Source organism: Biomphalaria glabrata, chromosome 17, assembly GCF_947242115.1.
Source record: "Biomphalaria glabrata chromosome 17, xgBioGlab47.1, whole genome shotgun sequence".
Lineage (NCBI taxonomy): Eukaryota > Metazoa > Mollusca > Gastropoda > Planorbidae > Biomphalaria > Biomphalaria glabrata.
In genome coordinates, this window is record NC_074727.1 from 6694813 (window position 1) to 6716167 (window position 21355).

At 32.0% G+C, this 21355-nt stretch overlaps 1 protein-coding gene across 4 annotated transcripts in view; it reads left to right on the forward strand.

Moving 5' to 3' along the window:
* Positions 1 to 2740: 2740 nt before the first annotated feature.
* Positions 2741 to 21355, forward strand: part of LOC106062551 (NPC intracellular cholesterol transporter 1-like) — a 28274-nt gene continuing 9659 nt past the window's right edge. Inside the window, exons 1-21 of one of the 4 annotated variants that reach the window (XM_056015219.1) lie at positions 2741 to 2839; positions 3006 to 3070; positions 8647 to 8803; positions 9653 to 9801; positions 10355 to 10492; positions 11320 to 11479; positions 11595 to 11900; positions 12426 to 12589; positions 12739 to 12875; positions 13841 to 13952; positions 15502 to 15734; positions 15843 to 15943; positions 16435 to 16601; positions 17804 to 17932; positions 18523 to 18705; positions 19185 to 19299; positions 19513 to 19640; positions 19909 to 20043; positions 20300 to 20389; positions 20752 to 20942; positions 21148 to 21260. In XM_056015219.1, the coding sequence (XP_055871194.1) occupies positions 3008 to 3070; positions 8647 to 8803; positions 9653 to 9801; positions 10355 to 10492; positions 11320 to 11479; positions 11595 to 11900; positions 12426 to 12589; positions 12739 to 12875; positions 13841 to 13952; positions 15502 to 15734; positions 15843 to 15943; positions 16435 to 16601; positions 17804 to 17932; positions 18523 to 18705; positions 19185 to 19299; positions 19513 to 19640; positions 19909 to 20043; positions 20300 to 20389; positions 20752 to 20942; positions 21148 to 21260 (2971 nt within the window). In that variant the 5' untranslated portion in view covers positions 2741 to 2839; positions 3006 to 3007. Of the gene's footprint in view, positions 2899 to 3005; positions 3071 to 6249; positions 6398 to 8646; positions 8804 to 9652; positions 9802 to 10354; positions 10493 to 11319; positions 11480 to 11594; positions 11901 to 12425; positions 12590 to 12738; positions 12876 to 13840; positions 13953 to 15501; positions 15735 to 15842; positions 15944 to 16434; positions 16602 to 17803; positions 17933 to 18522; positions 18706 to 19184; positions 19300 to 19512; positions 19641 to 19908; positions 20044 to 20299; positions 20390 to 20751; positions 20943 to 21147; positions 21261 to 21355 lie in introns of those variants that run through there. The other 3 variants (XM_056015217.1, XM_056015218.1, XM_056015220.1) reach the window with 3 other exon arrangements.

The following is a 21355-nucleotide window of genomic DNA, read 5'->3' on the forward strand; positions in this document are numbered from 1 at the left end:
GACAACGAAGATAGTGTGGTGTTGCAAAATATTGTGAATGCATTGAAAGTTAAAAAAAAAATCAAACCCAGCAACCAGACACACTCAGAATTGCGATTCGCTTCTATACGAAATGGTCAGTTTAGAATTTATCATATCGCAAGTTTGAGATATTATCGTGAATAAAGTTATGGCATTATGTATAAGTCCATTCAAACATTGCTTTAGAGTATTTTATATTTTTGTGATTGGATCAGACAAAATCAGAGAATAATGACCACGTCCTTCAAAGTGAATACTATAATGAAGCGGCCCGAACATGAAACTGACCCTAGAACACACCTTTAGTAGACAGACAACAATAAGAACTGCCTTATCTGGAAACCACTGCACCATTAATCTCAGATATAGATCTAGTTATCTATTCCCTCCAACTTGTTCCGACACCGAAGAAAAAGAAGTTAGACAAAATCAAAGCAATATATAATTTAGGTCGAGCAATCTGGTCACAAAAACCTGCAATTGGTCAAAATAGCATACCATGATGATACATTTAATTACCTAAATAAATAACAAAAATAATGCAGTCAAAATAAGCTATAGCCAAATCTCTCCAAGTTTTAAAGTAACCAGATTTTGATTTTAATGATCTGGTTTTCGGTCCAAATTTTGCCAAGCCTTCATTCAGCATTAGCAATGACATTGTTGAATAATCGATAAACAGGAAGCGTTACTAACTTTGCTTTTGAATAGGGTGAAAAGGGGTCTTATCATTAGGCATATTATTCGTTCAAAGAGAACATTAGCATAGAAAAGAGAAAACATTTGTTATTGCTATTACCAAACACTTACTATAGTTCGTCCATCATGGTTCGATGACCACTTTGTCATCCAGGGGGCTAAACAAGGCAAGAAGCAGATAATGCAGATGCAAGGAGACGCGGTGGTTGAGCGGTAAAGCGCTTGGCTTTCGAACCGAGGTTCGAAACCTGATGAAGACTGGGATTTTTAATTTTGGGATCTTTGGGAACCTCTGAATCCGCCCAGCTCTTTTTGGGTACCTGACATAAAATGGGGAAAAGTAAAGGAGGTTGGTCGTTGTGTTGGCAACATGACACCCTCGTTAGCCTTGGGCCACAGAAAAAGATTAACTTTAAATCATCTGCCATATTAATCTCAAGGTCTGAAAGGGGAACTTTTAACGCGGATGCAGAGTGATAAATCCACCTTGATATTTTCTTTTATCAGAATCTGCTTTCTTGTGCTGCGTGTATAATATATAAACAAGTGTATTTGTTGTTTGTAAAATAACAGTTACAGATTTCTTTCGAGATTCATAAAAAAGGACATCTTGATTTTTTTAAATTAAAAAAAAGCAAATATTTTGTAATCAACTTTGCTAATAGGCCCTAATTATTAAAAAAAAAAAATAATTTCCTTTTTTTTTTCTTAATCTTTTCAGTTTACTTATGAAATTGATTCAGCAACATTTTTTTATTTAAAAAAAATAAATTCATTCTTCCGTAAGGAGCGCGAACAATCAAAGCTTTCTTTTTTTAAAATTATCGTAAATTACGGAGTGGAGAGAAGAAAGAACTAACTCAGGAAAACAAAAAGATAGAGGAACATTTCTTATTCCGTATGATAGGACAAATTCGCACAAGTGTTCCTTCTTCCCTAGTGCCATTAGATAATGAAATGGGTTGCCGGAATCAAAAAGGAAAACCAACGACTTAGCAGAGTTTAAGTCACTGATTAACATGCATGGCCAGACTGACATGAAATGCGTAGGACGTAATTATCCTCTTTTTTTTTTTTTTGAAGTAACGTCTGTAATCTATAAGACAACATAATTTTTTTTTAAAAAAAGCATAAGGCCCTAAACAGCAACTTTAATTGAACTTTCAAACTTCAAATTATCGCTAAATGTTTTAAAAGTAGAGTTTTGCAAGATTTGTAAAAAAAAAAAAAAAAAAGTTTTCTAAATGTATATCTTATTCTCAGAGAATATGTGCAATGTTCGGTGCTGAAATTACCTATAGGAAATATAATATATCCCAAATAACTTATTCCAAGAGCCTTATCGAGTCTTAATTCGGCCCTGGCAATGTTTGCATCTTCGTATATCTGTGAACAGCTTTTTTTTTTTTTCAATAAGGAAAGTTAGAGAAAGCTGTGTCTGAAATAGATTGACGGATTAACATTTCAGTTTCTTCGTCTTCTTGTGTGACATATTTCTGACTTTTTATTAATAAAAAAAATATTATGGCCCGTCAAATTTTTTTTTTTAGTTTATAGCCCGTTCCCAGCACGTTTGGCCATCAGTTGGTTCCATTTAGGTAGGCCTATTTATCAAATCAATAGTTAAACTTCCTTTGATTTACGATTTAAGTTTCATTTCTTTCAACACTTAAATACACTTCTCTTTGTAATCGATTCTATTTAAGAATAAGATGTTTTCTCTTTCTTTTTTTTTTTGTTCTTCTAGTAGAAGTAAAAGTACTCGTCATTGTGTAAAAGTGTAGACTGTAGAAGATCTTCAAGTTATTAAAATAACAAATGACGTTACAACAGGTTTTTTAAAAAAATATCGAATATTAATAGAAACGTCAATCAATTCTCTATTCTGTCCACATTATCTCAAGTATTTTCCTATCCTTCGGTACCTCTCTCACACCCACCATTTCCCCAAACAGCCCAAAGCAGCGAAACATATAAAAGTCCAATTTAAAAGCACATTTCATGGACGATTATAAAACGTCCTCTGCCTACCTGTATTTTTTTTTTCCGGGCGACTGAAAAACAAACTTTGGTCACGCCTACAAACACGATCACCAGTTACACGACTTCCGGGTTAAGGGTAAATATTGTAACCAGGAGTATGGTTCGATGCAACACAGGCACCCTGTCACTCTGTGTGTAATATTTATTTATGTAACCACTGCATATCTATTATAGTATTATGTTTACCTAATTTAAACAGTTATTAATTAATATAGACTAGATCTATTTACAAATCATTTCAGCTATGGACACTAGATCTACAATGAACATCTTTTTTGTACTGTGTTTACTTGGATTAGCGTCAAATGTAAGTGACTTGTTCAGTTGTCTTAAAGTTAGTCTTGCTCAAACTCAAGTTGTTGATGTCCAATTTCACCATTTGCATAGCTCTATTATCTTTTTCAAAATATTTTTTTTTATATCTAGAACTAAATCTAGTCTGTATAGATCTAAATCTGCTAGATTGAGATAAAAACATTTAAAATGAACATGTATCAGGTATTGTGTGTGTTTCTTTTTAAAAATAATTGAATTAGTCTATATTATATATTTGAATCTAGATCTAGATGAGTAGATCTATAGTATAGAATTTAGGTACTTTGATAAAAATTTCAACTTTGATGAATCTAAATGAAACTAGTATAGTTAGATAGATCTTTTTGAATGGAGTTCATTGATACCTCATTTATGCTTCTAGGTTAATTAGAACATAAGTTATGATCATTTTAGTGTCGGAAAATTAGCCTATTAAAATACCCAAAAAATTGTGATTTAAAGGAGGAGCTTATACATTTAAACTGCTATAACTTTTTAACGCTTAAAGATAATAATGTAATGAAATTTTCTATAGAAATGCACAATTATGTTCTGATAATTATGACAATTTTAAATCTGAGATATCTATTAACACTTTTTTGAGTTAAGCCCTCGATGTAGCGGTCGGTGTTGAAAAACGACAGAAACAGAATACATATTCACACATAAATGGTCATAACTTTTAAACTAATAGAGATAATTGAATGAAATTTTCAACAGAAATGCATGATTATGTGTTATTTGTTTCTTCCTTATCATTCTGAGATAGAAGTTGAAACTTTTTTTTTTTTAATTTCTTAAATGTGGGTCGATATTTTGAAAACGACAAAAAAAATAGGTTGACACTTAAATGGTTATAACTTTTTAACCATTAAAGATATTTAAATGAAATTTTCAACAGAAATGCATGAATATGTGATCTATTCTATAATAGTCTATATATAATATATAGATTCTAATAGATTATTAGAGTCTAGAGTCAATAGACAATTGTCTAAGCCTAGAGTTCCATGTTCTAATCAGACTCTAATCTAACAGAGCTAATTTGTGAAACAAAAAAAAAAATGCATTTTGTTTTAAATTTAATAATTGACTTACAGTTCATACTATTTTAAGAATGAAGAAAAGTTTGAGACAGAATACTGTTTTTATTAAGTGAGAAAAAACATTTGTTCAGGATTTACATTCAAAATTTATATTCATAATGACAATGTGATATTGGACTTTCATAACAATGAACCCAAATTCAAACCTTGCCCACTGCCATTTCCTACCAGCCATTGGGGACTAGGATGTACATTTTAAATATTTAATTAACAAATTTATAATTTAAAAAAATGAATGAATCTAGATTATCATTAGAATGCTTAATCTTCAGAATCCTAGACATTGCCATTATTATTATATCTAGATCTATAAATCCAAGATCAAATCTAGATTTAGGTCTACTCCAAAGGCATTTAGATTAATGGACCTCATTCACCAATAGTAAACAAACAACATTTAACCACTCTATCTCTTCTATACAAATTAAGATCTAATTTTAATACACAATGGCTATCATAATGACAGTTTTTTTCCATTGTTTTATCAATATTATAACGTGACTAAATGTTGTTCGCTTACAATTGGTGAATGAGGTTCATTTAGATCATATGATATAGTCTATAAAGTCTATATTACTATTATAATGTCTATATACTATCTAGATCTAGTCCTGTAGCTATACCAACAATACATAGATCTACTAATTATTTTATATCTAGAATCTAGATCTAAGTCAAGTCTTTAGTCTAATAAAAATAGACAGTCTAAGACTCTAGGAGTCTCTATTATAGTCAGTCTAGACCTAGATCTATATCTAGAATAATTCTAGATCATACAGTACATTTTTATTAATATCATTGATAAATGTAGTTTATAACTGCACTAAATTTTTACCTAGGCAGTACAATTTATTTTTGTTTACATTTCAAGTTTTGATTGTAACTACAATTTATTGTTTTTATTATAATATTGCAAACTAAGTGTTAGAGTCTGTCTCAGATAATGAAATAGAAGGTTTTTATGCATTGATCATTACAAATAGATACTAAAGCTGTTAAAATCCAATTTTTGTTTTCATTTAATACAGCATTTTCTTTCTTTACTGTCTATGCTATTTCTCCCTCACACATTCTCAGATCAGGTTGATAATACTTTAAACGATTATTTGTTCTACCTAAAAAAACATAATCAATAAACAAAAATACTCAATTAGTAATCAATCATTTTCTTTAATATTGAATAAGGGAAATAACTTGTACATTATTTCTATGTTACAATTGCAGGCTTATGTCTGTTTAACATAGATCTAGTTGATCAATTTAATTTTTACTTCTGCTTCTTGAGTACAAATTTTGGTTAAAGTTCTTTGATTGCAGGTTACATTGAATGTAACTTTTAGCTTTAAATGTTGCATGCAAATTCTTTTGTCAAATTTATAAGTGTTTCCTTTTAGGACTGACTATTTTCTTTGTGATGGCATGCAAATTCTTTTTACTTCCTAGACCAGTATTTACTATAAACGTGTCACAGTGATTATAGACTATGTAGATTTGCCTTTCCTTTGCAATAATCAACATGTTTCATTGGCACATTCTAACAAGAACAGTATAGATCTAGGCACTAACCACTATACAAGCTATTTCAAATTCTATTAAGGAAGTATGTGGTTAAATAAAGAGTGGAAAATAAGGTTGTGGTTAAGGAAAGGGTTTTAACAAATGATTTTTCATTGGTGGAGATATTTATACAAAAATCCTTTTCACTTACTAAATTGTTCCATAACTTCATTAGTTTTCATTTGTCCTATTTCTGTACATATATCTTTTTTTTTTTTTTTTGGTTAATTGATTTTTTGTTCTCTTACATTGTTGAATTGATTGTGAACCTTGACTTATTGACCCAATTTAGAAGTTAACAGGTGATTGTCTGGTTATCAGTTTTGTTAGAATACTTTTTTTTTTTTTCCCTGTTTATCACTTTTTTTTTATACCATGTTCTCTGGGGATTACCTGGCAATATTATTATACCATGTTCTTTGGGGATTACCTGGCAATATTATTATACCATGTTCTCTGAGGATTATCTGGCAATATTATTAAATCTCTTCATTTTTTATTGGAAAGAAGATGAAAGATAATCATCTTTGTTATCCTTGAGAAAAATTTGTTTTACAATAGTGCATTACAAAAAAACAATAGAACAAAAGTAGAGCAAAAATTGTGTACATTCATACCTCAGTCTCTCTTTCACATTACATGTGAAATTTACAACAGTAAGTTTCAGTTCATTTAAGTCATACTCCAGTTTACCATTCAATTCACTTGAAGTGTTACACAATTTTTTTTCCCTGTGCTGCGCTGTCATTTGTGTTGATGAACTTGTTGACCTAACATGACAAACCTTTGACCCCATTGTGTTTGGACATGATGATAAGGCAATATGTAATATATATATATATATATATATATATATAGATCTATATATATATAAAACTAATATAGATATTGATGTTTAATGATATTAAAGCTTGAAATCTGTTGTAACTTTTTTTGTTGTTGTTGTTGTAAGTTGTAAAGATGTATGCTAAAATACATTTAATTGTACTTTGTCCCCTAGTGAAGTGCTTGTCCTATAAAATGTTAAACTTGTCTGACCCTAGTGAAGTGTTGATTAAAGATTACATTTAGTATGAGCTGTTGACATCTATTTTGTTTTCAGTTATGGGGAAACGCAATCAAGTTTTTTAGTGAGGGAGTTAGTTCAGACTATCATTCCTGAGTTTATCCATGTCAGAACAGATACCTAAACTCATGTGTACAAATCAAGGACTTAAGTCATTGTGCTGGTCATATGACACCCATAGAAACTTGATTCTATGCAGAAAGTTTGTCATACACTTGTTTACAGATTGTGAATGTTAAAAAAAAAAAACAGCAACAAAAGACAAGACTTAGACACAACATTCTTAAGCCAATTGGACAGGACTGACAGAGTCACTTGCCAACAGCTGCTGGGATTGGGGAAGTGTAGGGGATGTGTATGTTTTATTAGGTCATCTTTGGCTGAAGTTGTTCACCATTGAATATCAAGCACATGACTTGTCTTGCTAGTGTGATATTTGAGAATAGGAAAAACAAGAGAAGAACAAATGTGTTATGGACATGATTACAGTTGTCTATACTGTATCCCCTCCCCTTCCCATTGCTCCTGTCATCAACATGGGCAAATCTACTGTAACTCAGTAAGTCATATATGGCAATTCAGATCTATTCACACCTATGAAGAGTGTCATAACAAATCATGCTGCATCTGTTAGAAGCCTGTCCTTTACTGTTGTAGTTCAATGATCAATAAAGTAATTAAACATTTTTTTTTTACCTACATTGTAGGTTTTCAGATGATTGGATTCATAATTACTTGCATACATAATGAAGACGCTATGGATTTTCTCAATTTTCTGTATGAATCATTGTGCACAATTATTTAAAACCCAATTTTTTATTTTCTGTTTTAAACTTAACTGGCACATGATTGCAGGCTCAGTTGATGAATAAGAATATTGTATATCTGTTTATTTCCAGTATTTTTGACTAACTGTATCAAAACACTTCCAATTAAGCTTAATTAATAGAATAAATGATCTTATTAGATCAGCTCTGTTTTTGTTTTTAAGACTTTATGAGTTTTATTTTACAAAGGTATGTTTTCTAGAATGAAATGAAAAAAATCTCCACATAGCCACCAGAAAAAATATATTCTACTTCCTTAACTAAAACCCAATAGAAGATTTGATAGTGGTAGATTAAATCTTAAAGCTAAGTCAAATTTCTAAGAAAAAAATGTGAACTGTTTGGATAAAAAAAATTATATAGATTTAATTAAATTAAAACATAGTGCATAGCTGGTGTTTAAAAATAAAAAGATATGATAACATAAACATTGAAATTAATATTGCTGGCATACTTTCATCTACTAAAAGTGATGGTCTATTTTCATAGAATATATTACTTTTAATTGCTACAGACTGAATATTCCATTCCTTAAGTAATATTTTTTATTATCCTAGACTTATCATATGCTATGTTCTTTTTATCTCTTTTCGTTCACATTACTGAATAAAGAATATTTAGCAGTTTGTTGTTGACCGTTGTTGACTTATAGCACCAAATTACTGGTAGACAACTAAACTGCTGTAGGCGTATTATATTTTAACTTTGAAATAACTTGAATAACTTCTTTGTGAACAAGACTGAATGTTAATTTTATTACAACATATAAACTTGTTCAACTTGAGATGAAATTAAATAAACTGATGCTTAAACAAATCTCACAATAAAACACATCCTCGCATCCTGGCATCATCTGTCGTACTAAGCACACACAGACTTCATAACACCATATCGTGTCTTGCCTACTGGTTAAGCAAATTGTTTAAAAAGTCTCTTTGTGCCTTGTTATTAAGATTATGTTTCATTGTTAGGTTTTTCTTTGTTAATAGCATCTCTGTCATTTCATCCGCAGTGTACTGGCGACTGTATATGGTATGGGCAATGTGGTTTTAACACTGGGATAGCTAAGGATAAAAAACTCAACTGTAAGTATGATGGACCACCAAAGCCATTTTCCACTCAAGAGGGACTTCAAAAGTTTAAAGACAACTGCCCTAGTCTTTATACAGGTCAGTGATATTTTATTTTTTAAAAATCTTCTTCACCTGTCCTAAAGTCTGTAGGACTGCTGCATCACACATGATCTGTTGGTCATCTCTTTCATCTCTGTCTTTTGCTGTGACTTATCTCTATCAATGACAGGCCTGACCATTCTTTGATGATATTATTATATTCCCTGGTACTGTTCCCTGCAGAAAGGTCTTTTCAAGCTATTGTGATAAATATGGCCAAACCATTTTAATTTGCGTTTTTTTTTTAGTGTATATAATTACTTGACAATTATATCTAGAAAAAAAAAATGTTCACTGAAAAATAGAAAGTAATTATCATGTGTACCAGGAGACGTTAGATTATTTAAATCCACTCCTACAGTTCTTTAAAGCCTTAAATTCAAAGAATAAATTGTTTTTTTATCATACAAACACAATTACTTCACTTTTGACCTATAAAAGAAATTAACACCAAGGGTCCCAGGTTAGAAGATTGGGATTTTTAATTTTGGAATTTTTAGGGCGCCTTTGAGTCTATCCAGCTCTAATATAATAGGTACCTGACATTAGTTGGAGAAAAGTAAAGGTGATTGGTCTTTTTGTTGGCCACATGGACACCCTTCTTAACTGTGGGACTTGACCTTCACATCATCTCCCCTGTAGATTGCAAGGTCTGAAAGGGGGAACTTACACTATATATCAACTCTTTATATAAACTATATAAACACTTTGCAGAAAGAATTATATAGATGTGAATTTATGTATTATTTTTCTATTTCTAGTTCTGTTTTATAGTTTTTGACTCTACGAATCTATGAACATAAGTCTTTTTAAAACATAAACTACAACCTTGACTATCATAAACAGGGCCAAATGTGAAGACCTGCTGCTCTGATGACCAGATGTTCACCCTAAATGAACAGGTGGCATTTCCACGTCAGGCTCTACAGAGATGTCCAAGTTGTTATCACAACTTTATGAATCTTTGGTGTTACCTGACTTGTGGACCAAATCAGGTAACTGCACTCTCTTTGTTATATAGAAACCTCATTATCAAGAACATATATCAAATTATTATTATTGGCATAGCATTGCTTTCATGAAACTGTAGCTCGCTTTGAGTGCTCTAATCCAATCTATTGGGGAAGGGGGGTATCCTGGAGAAGGCTTTTGTCCTGCTTTCTGGTGCTCAGCAAACAACCCAGCTTAAGTCAAGTCTAACAAAAAAAATCCTTCTTTACACATGAGCCCACTCAGATAGCCAAGTGGTTTAATTCATTTAGTCACACATCCCATTCATTAATTTTCAATTTTTAGACATTTGTCTAAAGTTCTGGCCTATTACATGTACTTTGGTAAAAGGTGTTCTTTAGGTTTCACTTTTTTTTTTTAAATTCTCATTGAAATCATTGTCAAGGCTTATTGTTGTATTAAAAATTATTACACCCAAACTCTCAAAACTAATGTTTTTTATAGAGAAATTCTAGCATGTTAAATTTGAACAAAGATTTAAAAGAAAATGACTTGATAATTCAATTTTGAACTTGTCATGCTACAATTCTTGTCCAGGCTGAGTTTATGTCTGCCAATACCACAAAGCCTTTTGTCACACCAGAGAACAAAACTGTGGATGCAATAGTCTCAGTGAATTATGTTGTTAGTCCTGACTCTGCAAACGGAATGTTCAACTCTTGCAGTAATGTGCAGGTTTGTTTTGTTGCTGGCTACCATGTTGTTTTTTTTAAAATAAATTTATCAGCCACATTGCTGTTAGAATTTTTTTTTAAATAAATTTATCAGCCACATTGCTGTTAGAAATTTTTTAAAAATAAATTTATCAGCCACATTGCTGTTAGAATTTTTTTAAAAATAAATTTATCAGCCACATTGATGTTAGAAATTTTTTTAAAAATAAATTTATCAGCCACATTGCTGTTAGAAATTTTTTAAAAATAAATTTATCAGCCACATTGCTGTTAGAAATTTTTTTAAAATAAATTTATCAGCCACATTGCTGTTAGAAATTTTTTTAAAATAAATTTATCAGCCACATTGCTGTTAGAAATTTTTTTAAAATAAATTTATCAGCCACATTGCTGTTAGAAATTTGTTTAAAATAAATTTATCAGCCACATTGCTGTTAGAAATTTTTTTAAAATAAATTTAACAGCCACATTGCTGTTAGAAATTTTTTAAAAATAAATTTATCAGCCACATTGCTGTTAGAAATTTTAAAAAATACTTTAAATGTTGTATAAAGAGTGTTGGAAAAGGTCACATACTGTGTCATGAACCAACTTCAGGATGTCTAATTTTGAAAGTTAATTGTTTCTTAAATTCTGGACTACTTTTCTAGTTTTTCAAGTTCATGTGAATGTTATAGCAAGCACTCCGGATGTTGTTTTTTTTTAAAGGCATAATCTGAGCAAACTGCAAACAAAAAAAAAACAACAAAAACTGTCCACATTGGTTAATTATTATTAGAAATAGTGAAAACTGTATAATTATACTACCATGCCAATAATATCTACCAGATGCCAAGTTCAAATGAGCCAGCACTTTCTCTTCTGTGTGGTGAAGATGCTACAACATGTACACCTCAGAGATGGTTAAACTACATGGGGACTATTCAAAATGGGCAGGCTCCATTCGATATCAATTTTTATATCTCAAGCAAAAACATGACATTCAACAGTGAGCATTTTTTTAAATAATTTCATTTTTGTATTTTGCTGCATAATTTTTACTAATATAAAATATTCATACACATTGTAACCAATTGCTAACTTGGGATTAATTTATTTCACAGACGCCACTCTTGCCCCATTGGATATGGAACCAATTCCTTGCTACAAAGCTGTGTCTAACACAACAGAAGCCTGCAGTTGTCAGGATTGTCTTCAGTCCTGTGCTCCGACCCCACCACTAAAGCCTCCAGTAGGCCCCTGCGAGATCCTACACATAGACTGCTATTACTTTATCTTTGGAGTTATCTATGCTGTCTTCTTTGTAGTCTTTGGCTGCTATGCTATCTGCTATAACATAATTGTGCAGGACTCTCTCAGGCTGGAGCAGCCTGGAGAAGAGCCGGACACTGGTTGCTGTGTCAAAAGAGGTAATCAAAGTCTATAACAATTTATGAAAAGAAAAAAGCTCAATTTAGCAAACTTTTCAAGTATGTACAGAATCTTCATTGCATTACATTAGTGTCAAGAAAAAAAATTCTACCTGAATAAATGGTTTACCATTTTAACTCTTTCTCTACGTAATTATTTTTCTCATTCCAATAATATTATTCGTTTTGCTCATTTGTATTTCACTAACCTGTTATGGTTAAGCTTCAATAACTTCTTTGTTTGTTATCAGAAAATGTTATATTTGGAATTGAATTATAGGTGAATGCATGCTCATATTACACGACACAAATTAAAGTTTATAAATCCAGAAACCAATTTAGTTTAATGGAAGTCAAATCAACATTGGCATCGTCAATTAGGAGAGAAAGAGTTAAAACCACTTATAACCATACCATTTATGGCTGACAAAGGCAACTGTTAATGTTTGATTCGTTGGTTGTGTAGCTTTCATTGTAGTGATTTTTTTTTCGAAGTCTAACTTGTTAAATGTTCTTTTTGCTAAGGCTGGGCAGTGTCCAGAAATCTACGCAAGAAGCAGTACCTTGAAAACATAAGGAAAGATCAACTTGGTTGCTGTGAAAACATTGGTGCAAAAATGGAGGCCTTTTTGGAACGTTCTTTTTACAGATGGGGATATTTATGCGCTCGACATCCATACATAACTAGTGTAAGTTTTTAAAGTTTTAAGTGGCACTTACTTAGTTGTTTTTTGTTTTTTTTCACTTTCTACTGAGATGATATATATATATAATAGTCAGCATATACTTGTCATGTTTGTTTAAAGCTAAATCTTAAACATTTCTTTAAATTCTGCAGATTCTTGTTATTGCCATCTTTGGTGCCTTGACTGCAGGGGCTGTCTTCTTTACGGTCACCACTGACCCAGTTAAGTTGTGGTCATCTCCAGACAGTCGTGCCCGGCTGGAAAAAAATTACTTTGATTCTCATTTTGTGTAAGTGTTGCCCTCTTAAAATTGAATAATGTGAATTCTTTCTATCAAAATGTGGCCTTCCTGAGTTTTAATAGTAAAAATGAAAAGTTGGACCTCCTACTCCTATGTTTGAATGGTTTCAAGGAAAGGTTTTTGTTTAAATGACGAAATTGTCTGGCTCACCAATTTCACAGTTGGGGATTTTTCAAAGATGTACAAATAGTAAAATATTCTTTCAAGGGTGTCAGTTACTTTCTTGTATTACACTGAAGTACCTGCAGATGTTTGCTTGTAGAATCGACTTTTCAGTCAGTGATTAAAACATCTGCATTTACTCCATCGTAATAGTCACCATAATAAAATTCAACAAACAATGGATTACTGAAAACTGTATTGATCTACTCAATATCATAGTGTGTCCTCCAATGAAAACTACAACCAGGTTAACAGCGTGGAGACAAAACTATCTCCCCTCTCCTAAACCCATTTCCATGCAGTTCTGCACCCCTGTATCTTGTTTACAAAAATGAACGCTCCCCCAATCTCATCACCCAGAATAACATTCTGAGGCTACTGCTCAACCCTGACAAGGTGAATGTTTGAACCAAGATAATTAGTTTACAGCTTCTTTTAAATATTCTTATTGCAAAACTTGAACTCTTTACAAAGTTAAAGAAACAAACAATACAAATCATATTGAAAACACTCCAATTATGAGGCAAATATATGCAGTACTTAATAACTAGTATTATGCCACTTTTCTGTTAGGTATAAAGCATTTTGATTCAGCTTTGATGAAATTATTAGTACTACTACTGAGCTGTGATTTGTTGTAATAGCCACTTATGTTGGGCATATGAGATAATGGATTTATCACTGCATTTCACTTTTGGCATTTACAAAAAATGCCACATCATAGTTTTGTTATATTTAAAGCTAGTTTACTTATACACTGGAAAGTAAAATTATTATTATTTTTTTTACAGTCCATTCTACCGCACAGAACAACTTATCATCAGTAGACCAGACAATGACTCAATTGTAACTTGGAAAAATAAAAACTACACAAACCTTTTTGATTTGTCCTTTTTGCATGAGGTAAATATAATAATATAATAGCGTAGAAGCATTACTAAGCATTTGACATCTGCGCTGAGTCAGACGTCCATTCCACATGGAGGGATGACCATGTGCAAAGGCAATCATTTTTGGTGAGCTTTTGAGAGTTTGTGGTAACAAAGGTCCCTCCTCCTGGAAGTGCTCTAGAGATCAACTCAGGCATCATATTGCCCTTACTTAAATAGAGGAAAGCTGCTGACAGCAGGCTGCCTCTGAAAGAGACAGCTGAAGGGTTCTCACACAGGTTGCTGGACACAGACCCAGAGAAAAGTTCTTGCCCAAGACAGGCAGATAACTAAAAGAGACCTCCAGCAGACAACAGATTCGTAACCGATGTGGCAAACTATCACTTCACAATTATCTTTTTTTATCTTGTATATTTTGTGTGTATATATTATATATAAGATTAGAGTACACTAAGGCTCATAACCTCTTAGAACTTGAAGACCATATCTAATTGTATTTCTCTAGTTATCTTTATTGCTAATGTTTAAATTCTTGTTGTTTAGTGAAAGTGTGTGTACAATGTATTTCACTAAATTGGTTACAATTCAATGCACTCAATTCTTAGCTGCCTCTAAAAGGGAAAAGATTCTATTAGTTTTGTGTGGAATGTCTGTCCGTCCGTCCCGTTTAGATCTCGTAAACTAGAAAAGATAGTGAAAATCCGACATAATATTTTAGACCATTCAAAGTTCTGATGCAACTGCTACTTTTTTCTTTACTGAAACCAGAAAAGTCTAATTTTTTTAATAACTTATGCAAGCAGTTTTTTTTTATAAAAATACACCACTTTTACAACCATTCACTATTAATAGTAACAAACACAGGAGGCTCCTTAGTAGGGGAGATGACCATTTACCATATTTTTAACACATTAATGCAAACGGTTCTAGATTTTTTGTCAAAAAATTTTTTTTTACATTTGTATTGCTAAGTTAAGTTCTGTTATACTAACTACTTCATTTACACACAAAAATATGTTTCCTTTTTTTTTTAAGAGAAAAATCTATTTAGTATGCATATAAGTCGGTCATAATTTAAAACAACAATTAATAAGTAGTTTTTCATACTATCACGTTAACTGTAGCGTTCGACAGTGGCAATAGAGCACTGAACTAAAGGTTGTTTTTTTTACGGAAATGTTTTTTTCTTGAGGAATAAGAGATTGTCCCTTCACAAAACAATTAGAGCAATTATGTATTCATTATAAGACTTTAGTTAGGCTAGGTTCACATCTAACTTCACATTCACTTTTACCTATCCTTTGGTCCGTGGACCTCTGGGGCACCACACAAGATCTGTCAACCTTCTTTCTCCATTCTTCTCTGTCATTTGTCTTTGATAGAATTTCATTCTGATGTTCTTTCTGAAAATATTGAAACCTGCCTTATTACCTGCCTGGGTGGACCACTTTGGGGGTCGATTTTGAGTCTGTATCTCCACACAAACTGTCTTTGTAACCTTGTTGGGGATGGAGAATGTTCAACTCAGGAGACTAAACCTATACTTTCTGTTGACTTGACAGATTCTTGACCTTCAGCTGGCCATCGCTAAAATATCAGCAGTGTATGACAACAAGAATGTCACCCTTCAGGACATTTGCTTTGCACCGCTGAGTCCAGACAATAATAACTGCACCATACAGTCCATACTCAACTACTTCCAGAACTCACATGGGATGCTAGACTTGGTAGCCATGGATGCCTATGGTTGGTTTGTGGAGGCCAACTATCTGGACCATTTTGAGTATTGTGTTCAGTAAGTAATCTTGGATTCATTCAAATGTGTCACTCTAAAAACGTGTACTAAAATTTGTGGTTTTTACATTTGGGATCAAATAAATTTGTTCATTATAATCACTTTCAGATCACCTTATTCATTAAATGACACAACCAAACTTCACACGCCTTGTCTTGGTACATATGGTGGACCAGTCTTCCCTTGGGTAGCTTTAGGGGGATTTCAAGGTTAGTTGTTTTTCGTCATTTAAAACATAAAAATCTTTATTTTTATATTTTACTAAAATATTTTTTGTTGATTTGCAAATGATGAAAATAATTTTTAGCTTAAGTTATTTGAAATAAACATTTTAAAGCTATACTTGTTTATCATCATTTAGTAAGATTTGAGATTATTTTGAATCTTGGGAATTAAAAACATTGCCATTTTATATATTATTATATGTTTTAATCAAAAATATTTTTAATATATAATTTAGCAATCTTATGTTAAAAAATTTTTTGGCAACTGTAAAAAGCATTGATTAGAAAAATAATGCTTATTACCATTGTAACACAAATTCTTGTTGTTTTTTTGGGATAATTGTATCCAGGGCATCTAAATTTGATACTTTATTCAAAGATAAGGATAATATTTAAAACTTTTTTTGAACAAAAGATTATTGAATACATTTTAACTTTGTAGGCTCTACATTGCTAATTTGTCTTTTTCTAACCAGGCAAAGAATATCGAACAGCCAATGCTCTGGTCATAACGTTCCTGGTCAATAATCATTTGGAAACAAACCAGAATGACAAAGCTGAGGCATGGGAGAAAGAGTTTGTGGCCTTCATGAAGAACTACACGGCAGCACATCCACACATTCATATAGCCTTTTCTTCCGAGGTTAGTTGGAAAATTTGTTTGAAGAGAAAATAAGCTTACTATTCAAAAACTAATATTAGATACCAAATTTTTCTTAGTAACTAGACCAATAGTCACAGATCTTGTCAAGAATAAAAAAAATTAAAAAATTTCTGTTGACTTGTGATATTATGGGGAAAAAAAATTTAATCAACTGGTGTAGATGAATTTAGGAAGGGTTTATGAGCTTAAGAACTCTGTTGAACTAGATTTGCCTTGAACTTGTAACATCATATCCTCAGTCTCAAATAGTTTAAATACAATGACAACCCAGTTTCAGGAAACTCCATTCCCTAGAAACTGGGCTTGCTGGACAATATAAAAGGTGGAAGTTATTAGTTTTTTTGGGAGTTAATTAATACAAGTTTTTTTGCTAAATTAATGAGTTCTTCATTGAGACTTGGATTTGTGAATTAGTTCTTATTGCATTTATGAATTTGTTTTTATTGGATTTTCAGATTAAAGTGGTCTGAATTTCTATTTCTATTTCATTTGTGACTTATTCATTTTGAAGTCATGATATATTATATGAGGATATGATATCCTATTCAATTTATTATTGAATCTGAAATCACTCAAAGTAAAAAGCATGTCTCAACATATATTATAAACTTACACTAATTTAAAAAAAAAAAATGGCAAGGACTATTTTACATGCAGGGACAAAAAACTTGTAAAAATATGTTTCAACCTTTAAAAAAGTAACATTTATGATAAGAATTATGGATGCATTGTATGTAAAGATTGTAGTAATAATTCATACAAGTTTTGAGCCTTAAAAAAACCCACAATATTTCTCAATAGTCTTATACCAAACTTTTGGTGAGCACAAGCAATGTGTACTGTTCATTCACTTTCATCTCAACCATTCATTCCATCTTAAATTCCTACAATTTTTTAATAGTTACTTTGTGATAGAAATGATCACATTTAGGTTTTGATTATGACTTCATCATAGAATTCTTACCAAGACACAAACTTTTTTTTTTATTCTTGAAAAACAATACGAAGTTAAATTTCACAAACAGTGAGATAACAAATTAAATGGTTTTACATTACACTGAGTTTTACATTTCTATAGAGCAGAGTTGTGCACTGAGTTTTACATTTCTATAGAGCAGAGTTGTTCCGTTGTTTAGTATAAAGAGATGTCTACATATATTTTAAATAATGTTTGTCTCCAGAGGTCAATAGAAGATGAGATAGACAGGGAAAGTGAGAGTGACGTGATGACCATACTTCTCAGCTACCTCATCATGTTTGGCTACATAACACTCACCCTGGGCCAGTATCAGCCTCTTTCTCGGATCTTGGTGAGTTTGATTTAGATTTAGATCAGGCAGGGTATGACAGAGATACAATCAGCTCTTAAATTTGTTTTTAAAGCTGGCAAGATAAGAGCAAAGGCATTGATGAGCTGAAAAAAACCTGTAAAGTTTAATCAAGTTTTGAATATAATAACCACACTCTTTACAAGCCACAGATGTTGGGTAACATGTGGAGGTGGTCTCAAAATCTTCAGTAATGGGTAAAAATCTCTGGTCTCTTAGACCAAAATTTGAAATATAGGTTCTGAAAGCAGCTTTGTTTGATACCAATAAACCAGTAGACATGAAATTACAAGTTTTTTTTTTTAAAAGAAACTTATTATTATTTATGTTCATTAAATGGAAAAACTGTCGTTTCTGCAATTAAATGCTTCTTTTCTTTCTATCAAAATAGATAGTTAACTAAACAATTTGATGCAACTTCCGTGTAGTGAAAACATAATAAATACACTCTTTTCTAAATTTCTTCTTTATAGAATATTATGGGAAAATCTTTCTACACAAAATTCCAAACTTAGTTGCAATATTTAATAGCAGCTTGTTGTGAAAACCAGACCTTGTTATTTAATCCTCAGGTTGATGCTAAAGTCAGTTTGGGCTTAGCTGGCGTCCTAATTGTCCTACTCTCTGTGGGTGCATCCCTTGGCTTCTACAGCTACATCGGCATTCCATCCACACTGATCATTATAGAGGTGGTTCCGTTCTTGGTCCTGGCTGTAGGCGTGGACAACATTTTTATCCTGGTGCAGACATGTCAGGTAATCACTTTTGTTTTTTGTTTTTTTTTATCTCGGAGTATGTCATCGGCTATCAAAATTATTATTTCAAATATTTACTTGGGGCTAGACTTTGATAACTAAAATAGGAAAAGTTGTCAATAAAATTAAACTGTTAGGAAAAAAGTTGGTGTTGGTAAAGCAGGCAGCTTCTTCATCTACAGCAGATTTGGTAAAAAAAGATCACACAACAACATAATGTTGGTCTCTTGCGTAGAAGTTATAGCATTACAGTAGAAGTTATAGCATTACATATTATGATTGTGCTGAATTCCATTAAAACTTTTTTTTTTTTGTTAAAGGGGGACAATTTTTTTTTAATACTTCTTTATCTAGAATTTGTAAAAATATAAATTTATTCAAAAAAGCTGCTGCTAATTGAAACAATTTTTTTTTGACATTTAAAAATCTTTTTCTACTAATAAACTGTTGTTGTTTTTTTTTATCTCTCATTACTTTAGAGAGAACCTTTAGTGGAAGGAGAGAGCGTTGAGAAGAAGATTGGACGTGTGGTTGGTAAAGTCGGCCCCAGTATGTTGTTGACAAGTCTTTCAGAGTCCTTGGCATTTTTCCTTGGTAAAACTAAACTTTTCATTTGTAACAAAAACCTTTCCAGCCTCTAGCTCTCACAACTCTTTGCTCCTTTGGTTTCTTCATTTCTTTGTTTAGTCTCCCTGATAATTTGTCTACTGAGGGATGATTCATCTGTACTTGTAGTTTGTTTCATTTATGGTAATGATATAGAAAGTTTACATTTTCGTATGTTTTTTTTTTTTTCAACTCATCTAGGTGCCTTGACAGAAATGCCTGCTGTGAAAATTTTTTCCTTGTATGCTGCCATGGCAGTGTTGTTTGACTTCATCCTTCAGATCACCATCTTTATTGCTCTCTTGACACTCGACACTAAACGTTCGGAGGTAACGTTGTAGGTCTTAAATCAATGTTTGTTTTTTACACTAGTTAGGGCATTAGGAGCATATTAAATGCTGGCTGGCCTTATTATTACAAAAACATATGGTGGGGAGCTAGATTTCTTTTATATCTTGGACACAGTAAATTGTCACAATAATGATTTGTTGCAGGCCCCTAGTAAATTAATTTGCTTTGATTAGTGCCGTTTCCTTTTTATTTTTTTATTTTTTTTTGCTGTTATGTAAAATCATTGTACTTATTTTGTTTTTCCAGGCCAATAGAGTGGACGTTAGTTGCTGTGTCCAGCTGAAACTGAAGAAAAAGAAACCCCACAATGGGATACTGTACACATTTGTTAGTGACTATTATTCTCATTTTCTCATGAAGGAGTGGGTCAGGCCAATAGTTGTAAGTATTTATATTTGTTTAAAATCAGATTGGTTTTGTTAAAAAATTAATTTTGACATTTTGAGAGCAAAAAAAAAAAATAGAATAAAAAAAAAGCTGTTCACAATGTCCAATGAGAAATCATTTGAAATTGTAATTCATAAAGCCTCTATTTGTTTTATTGTTTTATTTTTTAGTTTTTTTTTTTTTTTAATCATTACCAATATCATCTTTAGTTTGACTATATACATTTCTTTTATATTAATCCAATAATCAGATGCTGGTGTTTGTGGGATGGTTCTGTGCCAGTGCTGCCTTTACGTCTAAAGTTGAAATAGGATTAGATCAGTCTTTGTCTATGCCAAAGGTAATAGAACATGTCATTTTATATAAATTAGTTGAAAAATGCGACAGCTCATATTCTGGAAGATGAAAATTAGGACAAGTGAAATTTGTCCATATGGATTGTCACCAGCGAATGCTGACCATGTCCTTCAAAACTGCATTCTTCATTTAGAGGCCTGAACAAGACACTGGCTCCAAAATACTGCTAAGCAATAAAAACTTTATTGATAGCTGCCAGATCTAGAAACCACTGCACAGTCAATCTCAATATTGCACTAGTCATCTCAACGCTCCAACATAGTAAATAAGAATGAAGAAGAAGAAAATAAATTTTTTATTATCTTTCATTTATTGTGACAATTTCAATCTTGTTTTTTTTTTTAGGATTCATACGTACTGGACTACTTTCACAACTTGAGTGAGTACCTGTCAGTGGGTGCCCCTGTCTATTTTGTGGTAGAAGATGGACAGGATTACTCCACCTACAGCGGCCAGAATGACATCTGTGGTATCAGTGGCTGTCCGCAGGACTCTCTAGTCCAGCAAGTGAACCATGCTGCGCTCAACCCAAGCTAGTAAGTAGTTTTCAGTTATTGGAGTTTCTTATTGGACCTCATATTAAAATCAATATACAATTTTTTTAAAGATTAAATAGCCGTGCAATCTTTTCAAGGATTCTATCAATAGGCTAAAAAAAAAGGAAAAATTGTGTTTTATAGAGTGAGATAAATTGATTTTCAAATTTTGAATGTAGGCGTTCATTAAAGGTTTCTATTCCAGCACTTATGTTGCCCAGCCTGTCTCCTCCTGGCTAGATGATTACTTTGCATGGGTGGTCAGTGATGCTTGTTGCAGGTATCATAATGTGACTGGGGCTTTCTGCCCATCTACAGGTAAGAAGCAGGAAATAAACGAACAAAAACTTAAAACATTATGTTCAGAATGTTGGCATTTTTTTTTTTAAACTCTAAATAGATATATTTATAAT